Below are 12,500 nucleotides of genomic sequence, written 5' to 3'. Positions count from 1 at the left end.
AATTGAATGTTATATCAGGTCACTGGTTAGACTGACCTCGCAAAAACTCGATACAAACCGAAAGGCCTACGGTATTTCTCATTTTGTATTCATCTCTACTAGTTGCTTAATACCCCGACTACTTGAGTACTGTGCACTTGTGTAATCGACGGTTGCAGTCTGCATTTTCTTAACATAGTTGTGCGCGCCGCTGGTTTCCTTTGTGATTTAGAGGATCTGAGTCATCTTGGCGATGTAAGCAGTGTGTGCACGCCAAACACAAACGCCTGATCCGATACATCACACCCAGACCTCACCGTATAGACTATTTGTCAGCTGCACCTCTCCCCCCGAACGATATACACGAGAAACTGTGTATAACCATGTCCTCACCCACCACTCTTCGACCAGAGGACGTTAACGTATCCATTTACCAGCTTAGACTGATCGTGACCAGACGTGCCGCGATGTGCCGCGTCCTGACCGAGAACTACGGACATGAGTTCGTCTGGAACCAGCGACAACCGTAAGAAAAGGCAGAAGGTTCTCAGTACACGTGCTATGGCTGGCCAGGCATCAGTCCTCGTTGTATACATTCATTCAGTTTGTGTGCTCTAGTTATGCTTTGTCTCGCCGGCAAAACGGCTCCGCTACTTCTGGTGGTCTGCTTCGTCGGCAGGGGACAGCCTATAGCTCATACAAATATAAAATTTTGTGCTCAACTTATATCTCTCTTGGTGACGCAGTTGTTAGTCACTGTTACTTTGATACGTCTGAGCTGAGGTTCGAGCCCTTGGCTTCAATTCGTATCAGTTTCCGCATATGTCTCCGTCGTGCGCATTGTCAGTCTCGTTCGTGATGACATGGAATTAAAAGTAATAAGTTAATGTGGTTGAAAAGAAGAGTGATATCTGCACTGGGGACCATTCAGTGTGTGTGTGTGTGAGTGTATACATATATACTCACCACCCTACCACTCAATCAATATATATATATATATATTCCATAGTAAATACACCTGCATAGAAGAAGCAACCCTACCTGCGTGATACAAACACAAGTCAAACAAGAAACACTACACGTACATCTACATATGCTTTCTCTCTTACTGTAATCCATTTAATTTCTAATTTTCTTACTGCGTCTTCTAATTTAATTTTACCTGCCACTAAAAATATTTCCATCTTTCTACACTGTCCCTACTACGAAGTCACCAATTCCTTTCATAACTTTGTTGTCTGAGATGTTGGTTAATAAATATCCCCAAAAATAGAATTACCTCACAATACTGAAGGAAGACTGGAACTCCAAGTTTCCTGTTCATGACTCCTGAGCCACGACACAAACGCATCCTTAAAAAAAAAAAAAAAAAAAATATATATATATATATATATATATATATATATATATATATTTATATATATCCTAGACTTCTTTTCCCCTTCCACAAAAACCGATCCTGCGAGAGTGGGTGGTTCCAAGGCAGTCCATAACTCTCTATGATATGGACCCCTTTCATCTGATGTGCATTTCACTATCGAGGCTGGTTATATCGGTTAGGAATAGGCACCTCGCGTCGACTTTGAATTCGCTCCTTTTACAGCCGACCTGTTGACGCACCAGCCAGTTGCAATGTTTCATCTCGGCTAGCGATGCAGAGCTTACTCGTTGAACGAAGATATTGGTCAGTATTCACTCGTTTATTTGTGAGGTAAACAAGACCCCTCAGTAGACACTGTTGTTTTCCTCTTATTAATTTTACTCTTCTTATATCCTATATTTTATTTTGTCTTATTAAGACATATATTCTTTTGGGCAGTTGTGCCATTGTTAATTTTAATTCTTATTTCCTTTGTTATCGTTTATAGATATGTATCAATTTTCAGTGGTGGGCAGCGATAAAGTTTGCGATAAAGCGATAATGTAAAGCGATAAATTAGTCCTATAACGATAAAGCGATAAATTTCCAAGATACCTTAAAGCGATAAGCGATAAATCCTGCGATAAATAAATAAAAAATACTCTATTTTTGCTACTTATCCATTTAAAAACTTTTTTTTTCACACTTAAAACACCATATCTGTTTGCCGCGTAACAATGAACCTGTAACCTCCCGCCGTAACGGATTTTCGTCCTCTACTTTATCGCTGGATTTATCGCGGGAAATTTGAAAGCGATAAATATAAGCGATAATTTTTTCCGGTTAAAGCGATATTATCGCTTTATTTATCGCAACGTCCACGACTGCCAATTTTTCATTACTGTCATCTCCCGTCTCTTCAGTTCATGTTAAATTTCACTTTCTTCCTTTTCTCTGTGTCTCAGTTGTTTGGGAACCACTGAACTGGAAGCATAGCGTTCGTACTTCTTTCTCGGTTTTCTTTTATAATAATAACAACAAAAATGATAATAGTAATAACAGTAATAATAATAATAACAGTAATAATAATAGTAATAACAATAACATTAATAATAATTACAAATTACACGATTACTCGATGAGCTTGGTATAAAGCGGCCCATACACGATCAATTATATTGCGCAATTTCATTGTCAATACTCTGAATTGACAATTAAATTGATCGTGTATGAGCGATATATCGCCCATACACGGTCAATTTAATTGTCAATTCAGAGTATTGACAACGAAAACTCAATTGTGATTGATCAACGGCATTTATGACGTAGTCTCCATCTGTTATTCATATATGAACTAAGATTTTTCCCCAATATCTGACCCAATTATTGAGTATATGGGCAAAATCGACGGCGGAGATATCAGATGTAGTATAAGTGTTAAAATATGTGTAAAGTAAAACTGGGATACGGAACGTAATTCACGATTATACTGAACACCCGAACATAACCTAACCTAACGCTGGCTTGGCGCGCGCTCTGTCCAAACAGCACCTAGTCTCCTGTCACAATCCTCAAAAGCGTTCATTGGCAACTGCCTCTTCCATACAGGATCGTTTAATTTTCCTACAGGCTTCCCATCCTCCCCTACAACAACCGATCCCGTGAAAGCGGTTGGTCTGACCTTGCCGATCTGACCCAGGACCAAGATGCCAACAGACCACATCTCGGCGAGCACTCAGATCACCGACGTGACCTGCTGTTTCAGTAGAGTCCTCCTACTCGAGTACACGAGGGAAGTCTAGCCCAGGCGGCAGCACGTGGGCGAGGCAGAGGCCAAGGGCAAGGCCAAGCCTGGAGGACGAAGCTCGGTAGGCATAACTGGTGAGAGGCAGGGGTTCCCCGTACTTTGGCTGATCTGTATGGTGACCACGCCCGGATACTGCCTTCCTAAGTGCACTGCACCAAAACAGAAGGAACTGCCTCCCGGCCCTATGCCCCAACACATGCACTAACACCAACATTGTTACCACTTATATACAGCATATATATATATATATATATATATATATATATATATATATATATATATAAAAAAATATATAAAAATGTGTGTGTGTGTGTGTATGTGTGAGTGACTCAGATGAGCGTATATGTATACAATTACATTTACTTCACCGTACATGATAATATAAAATAAAACAAAATAAATTTTAGAAGACTCCGGACCCGGAATGACTCTACGACAAGCACCTAAAGGGGGCCTCAGGCACGGGGCCCAACTGGGATCAATTGCACCAATCGGCTACAAGCTGGCCCTGCTGATAATGACGTCATACCCCTGGCCCCTCCCACTATCAACAATGGGCAAAGGCGTGTAGCTACGGCCGAAGCCATTACCTTTGCCCTTGTACACTTGGGCTGTTGGGGGCAAGTAACAGTCACTGCTGGGGATAGGAGAGGAGTGCAGGATTCGAACCCACACAGCATGATTCCGATTATGCAAACAGCAATAATGATAATTAAAACAATATAAGATAATAATGACAATAATAATAATTTATATTAATACACAAAATAATAACAATAAATAATAATAAATGAAAATATAAGAATAATGATAATACAACAAATATGGCTACTAATAATAATAATAATCACAGAAATAACTGTCATTATAAAATGCAAAGAACTACAACATTTAGATCTATAAGGCTGAAGGTGACCGAACCATGACAAAGGACAAAGCTTGATTCTTTAGTCGTTTCAAGCCCTTATAAGCTGCAATCATCTGAATTACGTTCTGAGCCTTAATCTGACAAAAAAAAAAAAAAAAAAAAAAAAAAAAAAAAAGTTTACGTCGATTCGTCACACGAAAAAGTGTAGTGGTCATTTTTCACAGCACACACACATACTCGTATATACCCACATACACATACCACATATATACCCGCATACACACTACATTTACACGCACACGCACATACTCGTACACACACCACATATATACGCACATACACACACCACATATATACGCACATACACACACCACATATATACGCACATACACACACCACATATATACGCACATACACACACCACATATATACGCACATACACACACCACATATATACGCACATACACACACCACATATATACGCACATACACACACCACATATATACGCACATACACACACCACATATATACGCACATACACACACCACATATATACGCACATACACACACCACATATATACGCACATACACACACCACATATATACGCACATACACACACCACATATATACGCACATACACACACCACATATATACGCACATACACACACCACATATATACGCACATACACACACCACATATATACGCACATACACACACCACATATATACGCACATACACACACCACATATATTTCGCACATACACAACACATACGCACATACACACACCACATATATACGCACATACACACACCACATATATACGCACATACACACACCACATATATACGTACATACACACACCACATATATACGCACATACACACACCACATATATACGCACATACACACACCACATATATACGCACATACACACACCACATATATACGCACATACACACACCACATATATACGCACATACACACACCACATATATACGCACATACACACACCACATATATACGCACATAACCAATATGCGTACATACACACCACATACGCACATACACCACATATATACGCACATACACACACCACATATATACGCACATACACCACATATATACGCACATACACCACATATATACGCACATACACACACCACATATATACGTATATACGCATATACACACACCACATACGCACAAACACACAATATACATATGTACACGTGCGCGTACGCTGACATGAGGACAATAGAAATTTTGAACTGAAGTGTTGGATTAAAGAGACGTGAACAGCGAGGTAACACAGGGCTCTGTACTAGTATTTGTAACATTCTTGACCTATGTATTCATATAATGAATGAAACGTATAACTACGCAAACTTGTTTTCCCATGATGTCAAACTCACGAATGAGTGGAAAGTAAAGGTTGCACCAGAAGTGGAAGATGAAATTCAAGGGCAAAGTTTACAAGAAATATGTTTTCTTATCTAAGTTATTAGAATTTAGCTTTAAACCCTATCACGGCAATTAGTGATAACGCCATTGTTTCGCCTGTTTTCGGGCTGCCTATCTAACTGCGGTATTCATTCGCATAACTTTCGGGTGATTTTCTTTAAAGCGTGATTTCCCTTTATTTATTCGCTAATTTTAATTTCAGTTAATTTTCATGTTTTAAATACAATCCATATTTGCACAATACCCCTGTACTTTGACCGTCTCTCTTTACGAAATTTCCTGAATTTGTAACACTATTTTCAAGTTAACCAGAATTTCAAAAATTTTCATGACAATTCCTCAACGATTGCAAACAAATGACGAGGCATCAAAGTTCGCGCATACGTACGAGAGTAGACCGTACCAGTCGCACAAACGCCAACAGATGGGCATTTCATTTTTTTTTTCCTAAGTTGCCGGAAGATGTCTTGAGGAAGAGATGTAGTATGACGACGCCTAAACCAACCCTCAGTTACCCCTTACGCTCCATTTGTCATCATTTTCTCTTCTCTAGTGTTTTCAGTATCAAGTACTGTTGCATTTTTAGTGGTTATGGATGCCGGTGCAGTCTGTTGGTTTATTTGGTGTTTAGGCCGAAGATCCAAGTGCTGTGACTCAGGTTGAGTCATTCAATGTTGTCATATGATGAGCGATGACAAGATGACAAGATTGTAGAATATATCTAAAATAAAAGCAAGTATTCATTAAACTGCATTCTTATTCACCCTAAAGCCGATGCAATCTGAACGAAACTGTGATTGTCGATGAAAGGCCTACACTTCATATTCAAATAAAAATGTATCTGTATTCCTTTTATGTTAAATTAATATAATTCCAACAACAGTTGTATCTTTTTGGAATCAAGGAAGACATTCCTCTCATGACAAACTATTAACATTTCGACAGTCTTACTTAATAACACGATGATTGCTTGACCTTGCTTGGAATCTTTGCAAATAAATCAGGGCTATTATCGTACCTTCAATCTGGCAACCTTAGCACAGCTTTATACTCGTACGTCGACTACCATGAGATCCCGACTAATAAAACTGTACTCGCCAACCTCGCCGGCAAGGTAACGCTACATCCTACCCAAGCTTCGAACAGTCTTCATTCAACCGATGTAAAGATCTTCACAGCCAACTCTTTTACCGGTACACTAGTACTTACCTGCAGTTGTACTGTACAGGCGAACCTCACTAGGTATTATTGTAGTAAACTTGGCTGTTCAGGCACCAGTTACCTTCCTCTCCCAGGGTTGCGTGGTCACTGACCGTTTCGTTGGATTCATATAAACGCAACGTTCGACGTTAGCTAACTCTTGCAGGCCCCTCCGTCCTCACCCACCAACTCTGCTAAGCTCCGCCCCACTCGACATCCAACCTATGCCATGGGCTCAAGCTTTTTCTCTCTTTTTTTCTTTATCGAGGGAGGGTTGTAGATTACGACCTGGATGATAAACATGACACGGTTCAAGTACATGGGACATAGGGAAAAACCTGAAGTCACTTAGATTGGTGAGAGAAGGGGAATGTCCTCCGTGCGTTTGTTTACATATGCCTTTGTGCGTGAGCACGTGTGTCTGTGCGTGTGTGTTTGTGCGTGCGTGCGTGTGTGTGTGTAGTTACCTAATGGCATTGTATAGATCGTAATGATCCTTCTCCTGCTATCCAATCTGTCATATCTAAGCTTCAGATTTATGCCCGTATCTTTAATTTCTAATTATCATATATACATTTGAATGCATGTATTGTTCCAGTTTGGACTATATCTTCAAAGATATTTCAAGTATTTGTGCATCTCCATGAAAAATATATTTCTTCACATTCTATAAACATGTAATTTTTATTTGTTCTCGTGATCTCTTAAAGCCCTCCTATTCTTTTAAGAGACATTGTGTGTGTGTGTCTATTTACATAGTTATATCTTACGGAAAGGGGAGTTACGCTCGTGTATCCCGCCTTTGTATCTCGCAGAATCTAGTTTGCTCTTGAATTCGTGTATGGTTTTTGCACAGACTATTGTTTCGTCCAGTTTGTTCCAAGTGTCCATCACTCTTTGAGAAAAATTGTGTGTGTGTGTGTGTGTGTGTGTGTGTGTGTGTGTGTGTGTGTGTGAGAGAGAGAGAGAGAGAGAGAGAGAGAGAGATTCATCATGGTCTGATCACGTGTTGGACTCGTGATCGACAGCTATTACCCTTCCGGATGTGTGTGTGTGTGTGTGTGTGTGTGTGTGTGTGTGTGTGTGTGTGTGTGAGTGTGTGTGTGTGTGAGCGTGTGTGTGTGTGTGTGTCCACATTCTCTGTCAGGATATTTCAGTCTAATTATCACGTTCTACATTACATATTTCGACGCCAAACACAATTTTTTTATTTTATTGGACTGATATTTTCACCCCATCTTTACAGTTATCATTTTTTCCTTTTCACTGTCGTCAAATTTCAAAATAAATTGTATTATTTTTTCACTTGAGTATTCACTTTGGGTTAGCTTCATTGAAGACTCTTCTGTACATTAATTTCGTTTGTGTAAACTATTCTTTTTGTCCAGACAGTGTCACAGACATTGCCGCAAGATTATCATCAATTAGTGCTGGGCAAATACCGCTAATTTTAATATCGAAATTATTGGTGGACAACAATACAGTTACCGAAATTATCGACAGTTTACCGGTAAAAGACTCGTGAGGTAGTAGTGACGTCACAAGTTCGAGTCGAGTTCGAAAAATCAATGTTTTTGTCGTTTAATAAGATATATCTCTGGTTCTATTTTACATATTGTTTTTATTGTTATGTCATTGTAAAGGGAAAAGGCCATACTTTAATTGGTGCTACTATAGTATGCTATCTAGTATCTACCGCGCGAGTGAGTGAATAGAGAGTAGTGGTGGGCAGCTACCGGTGAAATTACCGGTTTTATCGGCAACAAACTTAATGAGAGCTTACCGACACAAATTCTGCTACCGGTAAAGCTTCGTTAACCGATAACTCGATAAGCTATCCCATAATACTCAGAGAGCGGTAAGCACGTTTCGGCTTGGTGGTACTGAGTGACAGTACTGACGGCTAGTGGTGGGCAGCTACCGGTAAAGTTACCGGTTTTATCGGTAACAGCCTTGACGGTATCTTACCGGCAATAATTCTGCTACCGTTAAGGTTCCGTTCACCGTGGAGCTATACCAAACACTCGTGGAGCGGTAAGCACGTCTCGGCTTGGTGGTACTGAGTGACGGTAGTGGTGGGCAGCTACCGGTAGTTACGGGTTTTATCGGTAACAACCTTGACGGTAGCTTACCAGCAAAAAATCTGCTACCGTTTAGGCTCCGTTAACCGATAAGCTATCCCATAATACTCAGAGAGCGGTAAGCACGTTTCGGCTTGGTGGTACTGAGTGACAGTACTGACGGCCCTACGTAGGATGAAAATTAACAGGAACGTATTCAACGTGCTAGATCGTCCTGCTCCCTTCTCGGCCCACAGATGCACAGTACGAAATGTACGTATTCGAATATGAAAATTAACAGACGTGCTAGATCGTTTTGTTCGCATCTCGGCCCGCAGAGGTTCAGTGCAAAATGTACGTATTCGATTAGTCAGCCTATGTGATCTAGAAATGAAGAGGTGGTCAAACTATTCGAAACTTTTCAGTCTGCCTGGTTAAAGGATCCCCTGTTTAAAAAATAGTTAGCGGAAGTGAAAGAGGATGGAAATAAGGCACGTTGTAAAGTTTGTAGAACGGACATGAAAGCTCACAGAACGGGGAGATTGGAGAGACACTGTTTCCACACTTACCAGATCTTCATATTTAACTTTATATTTAATGTTTATTAATATATGCATATTTACATAAATGTACGCAGTTGCTCATGAAAGACACCATCTGCATGTTACAATCTATTTGTACTATACTTGTATAGGAGTTAATCACAAACAAGTTCACAAATACACTTATCAGACTCGCACGAGTGATGACTGACAAGGATATATATATATAAGCTATGGGTTGGGGCAGGGAATACAGTATACCACAACAGACTCACGGAAAGCAGAGGCAAGAATAAGCGGGCAGAGACGATCAAAGATTCTGGTGGATTAACACTGTGCCCATTGAAGTGGCCTCTACGACGCAAGGTAACGTGTTATTCAAAAATCATATTTTGTTAGTGATACGCATGTAATTATTATTCGCGTAGTCTTAAGTAACTAATATTTGCGAGCCTTACCCTAGATTGGTGGAGGTGGCGCGCGCTGGCGATTCCGGTGGGCATGTATCCAAATGGATACACAGAATAAAAAATTAAAATAAAATATATGCGTGTGTTTTTTGTCCATTTAAAGGTACTATAATATAAATATAGGGATCGTAGAGTCCTGCTAATACAAAATTAACGTAATTCCAATATAAAAAATGACAACTATGAACAATTGAAAAAAAACTTTGACAGAAATTCAAAGGGTTGAGATTATGTGTTCCTGAGCCTAATTTAAGAGGAACTTGGTAAAAAAAAACATTATGAAAATGACCTACATATGTCAATTCATCTCACAAAACCTTTAAAACCTCAATTGTAAAAAAAACTTTGTCCTGACTAAATGAAAAATGGGTGATTTTGGAAATGAATTTTTATGTGTAATGTGTAAAAATGATGCATGTAATTATTTTTCTTTTATGAAATTGTGTTTCTATGTGAAAAATATATTCTTTGTATGAAATTGCACTTACATAGAGACGGAAGTGGAGTGTGAGAGGGGGAGGGGGGGATTGGTGCGTAGGCCTATGCACTGAGGGAGAGGAGGTAATGCTGTGACCTTACACGCACCCCCTCCCTACTCCCCGCCCACGAGAGTTGGAGTAACGACTCGGAGCGCAGGATTTTTATAGTGACGACGTTACAAAACTTGAGTTGTGACTACACACCATAGTAGGATGAAATTTGTTTAGATTTAAGTCAAAGGCGACTCGAACTTGGGACGTCACTACTACCTCACGAGTCTTTTACCGGTAAATTACCGGTAATTCCGGTAACGGCATTGTTGTTTACCGGTAATTCCGGTATTGAAATTAGCGGTATTTGCCCAGCACTAGTGACGGTAGTGGTGGGCAGCTACCGGTGAAATTACCGGTTTTATCGGCAACCAACTTAATGATAGCTTACCGACAAAAATTATGCTACAGTTAAAGCTTCGTTAACCGGTAACTCGATAAGCTATACCATAACACTCAGAGAGCGGTAACTTCGGTAAGCACGTCTCGGCTTGGTGGTACTGAGTGACACGAAAATGTATACATCACACCCACCCTCAGACACCCTCCATTTGGAGGGTGTCTGAGGGTGGGTGTGGTGTATACATTTTCGTTCACTCAGTACCACCAAGCCGAGACGTGCTTACCGAAGTTACCGCTCTCTGAGTGTTATGGTATAGCTTATCGAGTTATCGGTTAACGAAGCTTTACCGGTAGCAGAATTTTTGTCGGTTCATGTTTGGAGGTGGTAGTGGTAGGCAACTACCGGTAAAGTTACAGGTTTTATCCAACAACCTTAATGATAGCTTACCGGCAAACATTCTGCTACCGTTAAAGCTTCGTTAACCGATAACTCGATAAGCTATACCATAACATTCAGAGAGCGGTAACTTCGGCAAGTGTTATGGTATAGCTTATCGAGTTATCGGTTAACGAAGCTTTACCGGTAGCAGAATTTTTGTCGGTAAGCTATCATTAAGTTTGTTGCCGATAAAACCAGTAATATCATCGGTAGCTGCCCAACATTATCATCAATTTTGTCTGAGTAAGATCGTCTCAACAACATACTATTGTAAAATAATGTTTGCCTGTCTGCCTATAATTATCATTGTGAGAGGGTAATTGTTCTAATACTTTTCATCAACGGTTTTATATAGGGACGGAAGAGATATCTATCCATTATTAACATGATAGGCCACACGCCATGACACGTGATCCACATGCATGCAAGATGGTACTCGTCTTAACCAAGACCTTCAATCTTGCTGACCTCACAATTCCCAATCATAAACATATGACTCAAGGAATGCAACGTATCACAACATGACGGCATTATCCAAGAAGGAAGTACCTAATGTCACCAGACTATCCACTAACCCTTTCTTATACCTACCAAGCCACATAATTACTCCAATACATGCACCATGTCTAACCACAAATAATAATACTAAACCCATTACTATGCAACTAACACCCGTATAGTGCATGTTTTGTCACAAACACGTTTCCTAGGTGACAATTACACCAAACGTGCTTACCTAGGCGTTTTCTCATTTTATGATGACTGCGCTCGCCATAGACAGGAACCTAAGGGAGGGAAGTGGGGAGACTCCCCTAGTCTAGATAGGGGAGACATTCCCCGAAGTTGTAAATACATCAAGTACATATATACATTTACCAAAGGATTTCTCCCCCTTATACGGGAGGTAACCAAAATAAAATACATCAAGTACCTGCCAATAAATCAGCTAAACCCTGAACAGTGTATTTCTCGCCCACCTAAGCCCCCATCATGTAATCTATTTTTTGTTACAGATATATATAATATTTTTCATCACGTCATAACACAAACCTGTGAAAATTACTATCCTGTTGGAAAGAGGGTGTGCCAAGGAAAGGATTGCATAAATTCAAGATGCCATCATTAACAAAAATAATGATAATAATACTAAAAACAATTGTGTCTGAGAACCACTGTCCTAAAAGTTTTTCATTTGCTATTCCCCACAATTTAGAATCACCAGAAAATCCAAATACAGTAAAGTTCAACCCATAATCTAAGTCATTTAAGTATATCAGGAATGGAAGTGATCCCTGAGGAACGCCGCTCGTATAATCTTTTCAGACACAACTTACGCCAATCAAGATCAATGAAAAGCTGGAAATAGTTTTTTTTGCTGTGCTTTACTTTAAAAAGTCCAATGTACAAAGATCAAAATTATCCTTATTCACTTAATTA

The 12,500-nt window shown here is 39.8% G+C and overlaps 1 protein-coding gene across 3 annotated transcripts in view; it reads right to left on the bottom strand.

The window, feature by feature from the left end:
* Positions 1-12,500, bottom strand: part of LOC143017736 (dipeptidyl peptidase 1-like) — a 30,596-nt gene that overhangs the window by 15,761 nt on the left and 2,335 nt on the right. Inside the window, exon 1 of one of the 3 annotated variants that reach the window (XM_076172538.1) lies at positions 11,800-11,830. The exons of 1 other annotated variant lie outside the window; for it this stretch is intronic. In XM_076172538.1, coding sequence (XP_076028653.1) covers positions 11,800-11,815 — 16 coding nt within the window. In that variant the 5' untranslated portion in view covers positions 11,816-11,830. Of the gene's footprint in view, positions 1-6,689; positions 6,828-11,799; positions 11,831-12,500 lie in introns of those variants that run through there. One more of the 3 variants, XM_076172539.1, reaches the window with a different exon arrangement.

This window comes from Oratosquilla oratoria, chromosome 33 (assembly GCF_046742065.1).
Source record: "Oratosquilla oratoria isolate Oo_2021 chromosome 33, ASM4674206v1, whole genome shotgun sequence".
Lineage (NCBI taxonomy): Eukaryota > Metazoa > Arthropoda > Malacostraca > Stomatopoda > Squillidae > Oratosquilla > Oratosquilla oratoria.
The sequence above is the reverse complement of the archived record's forward strand: the minus strand, read 5'-3'. Positions and strand labels throughout refer to the sequence as shown.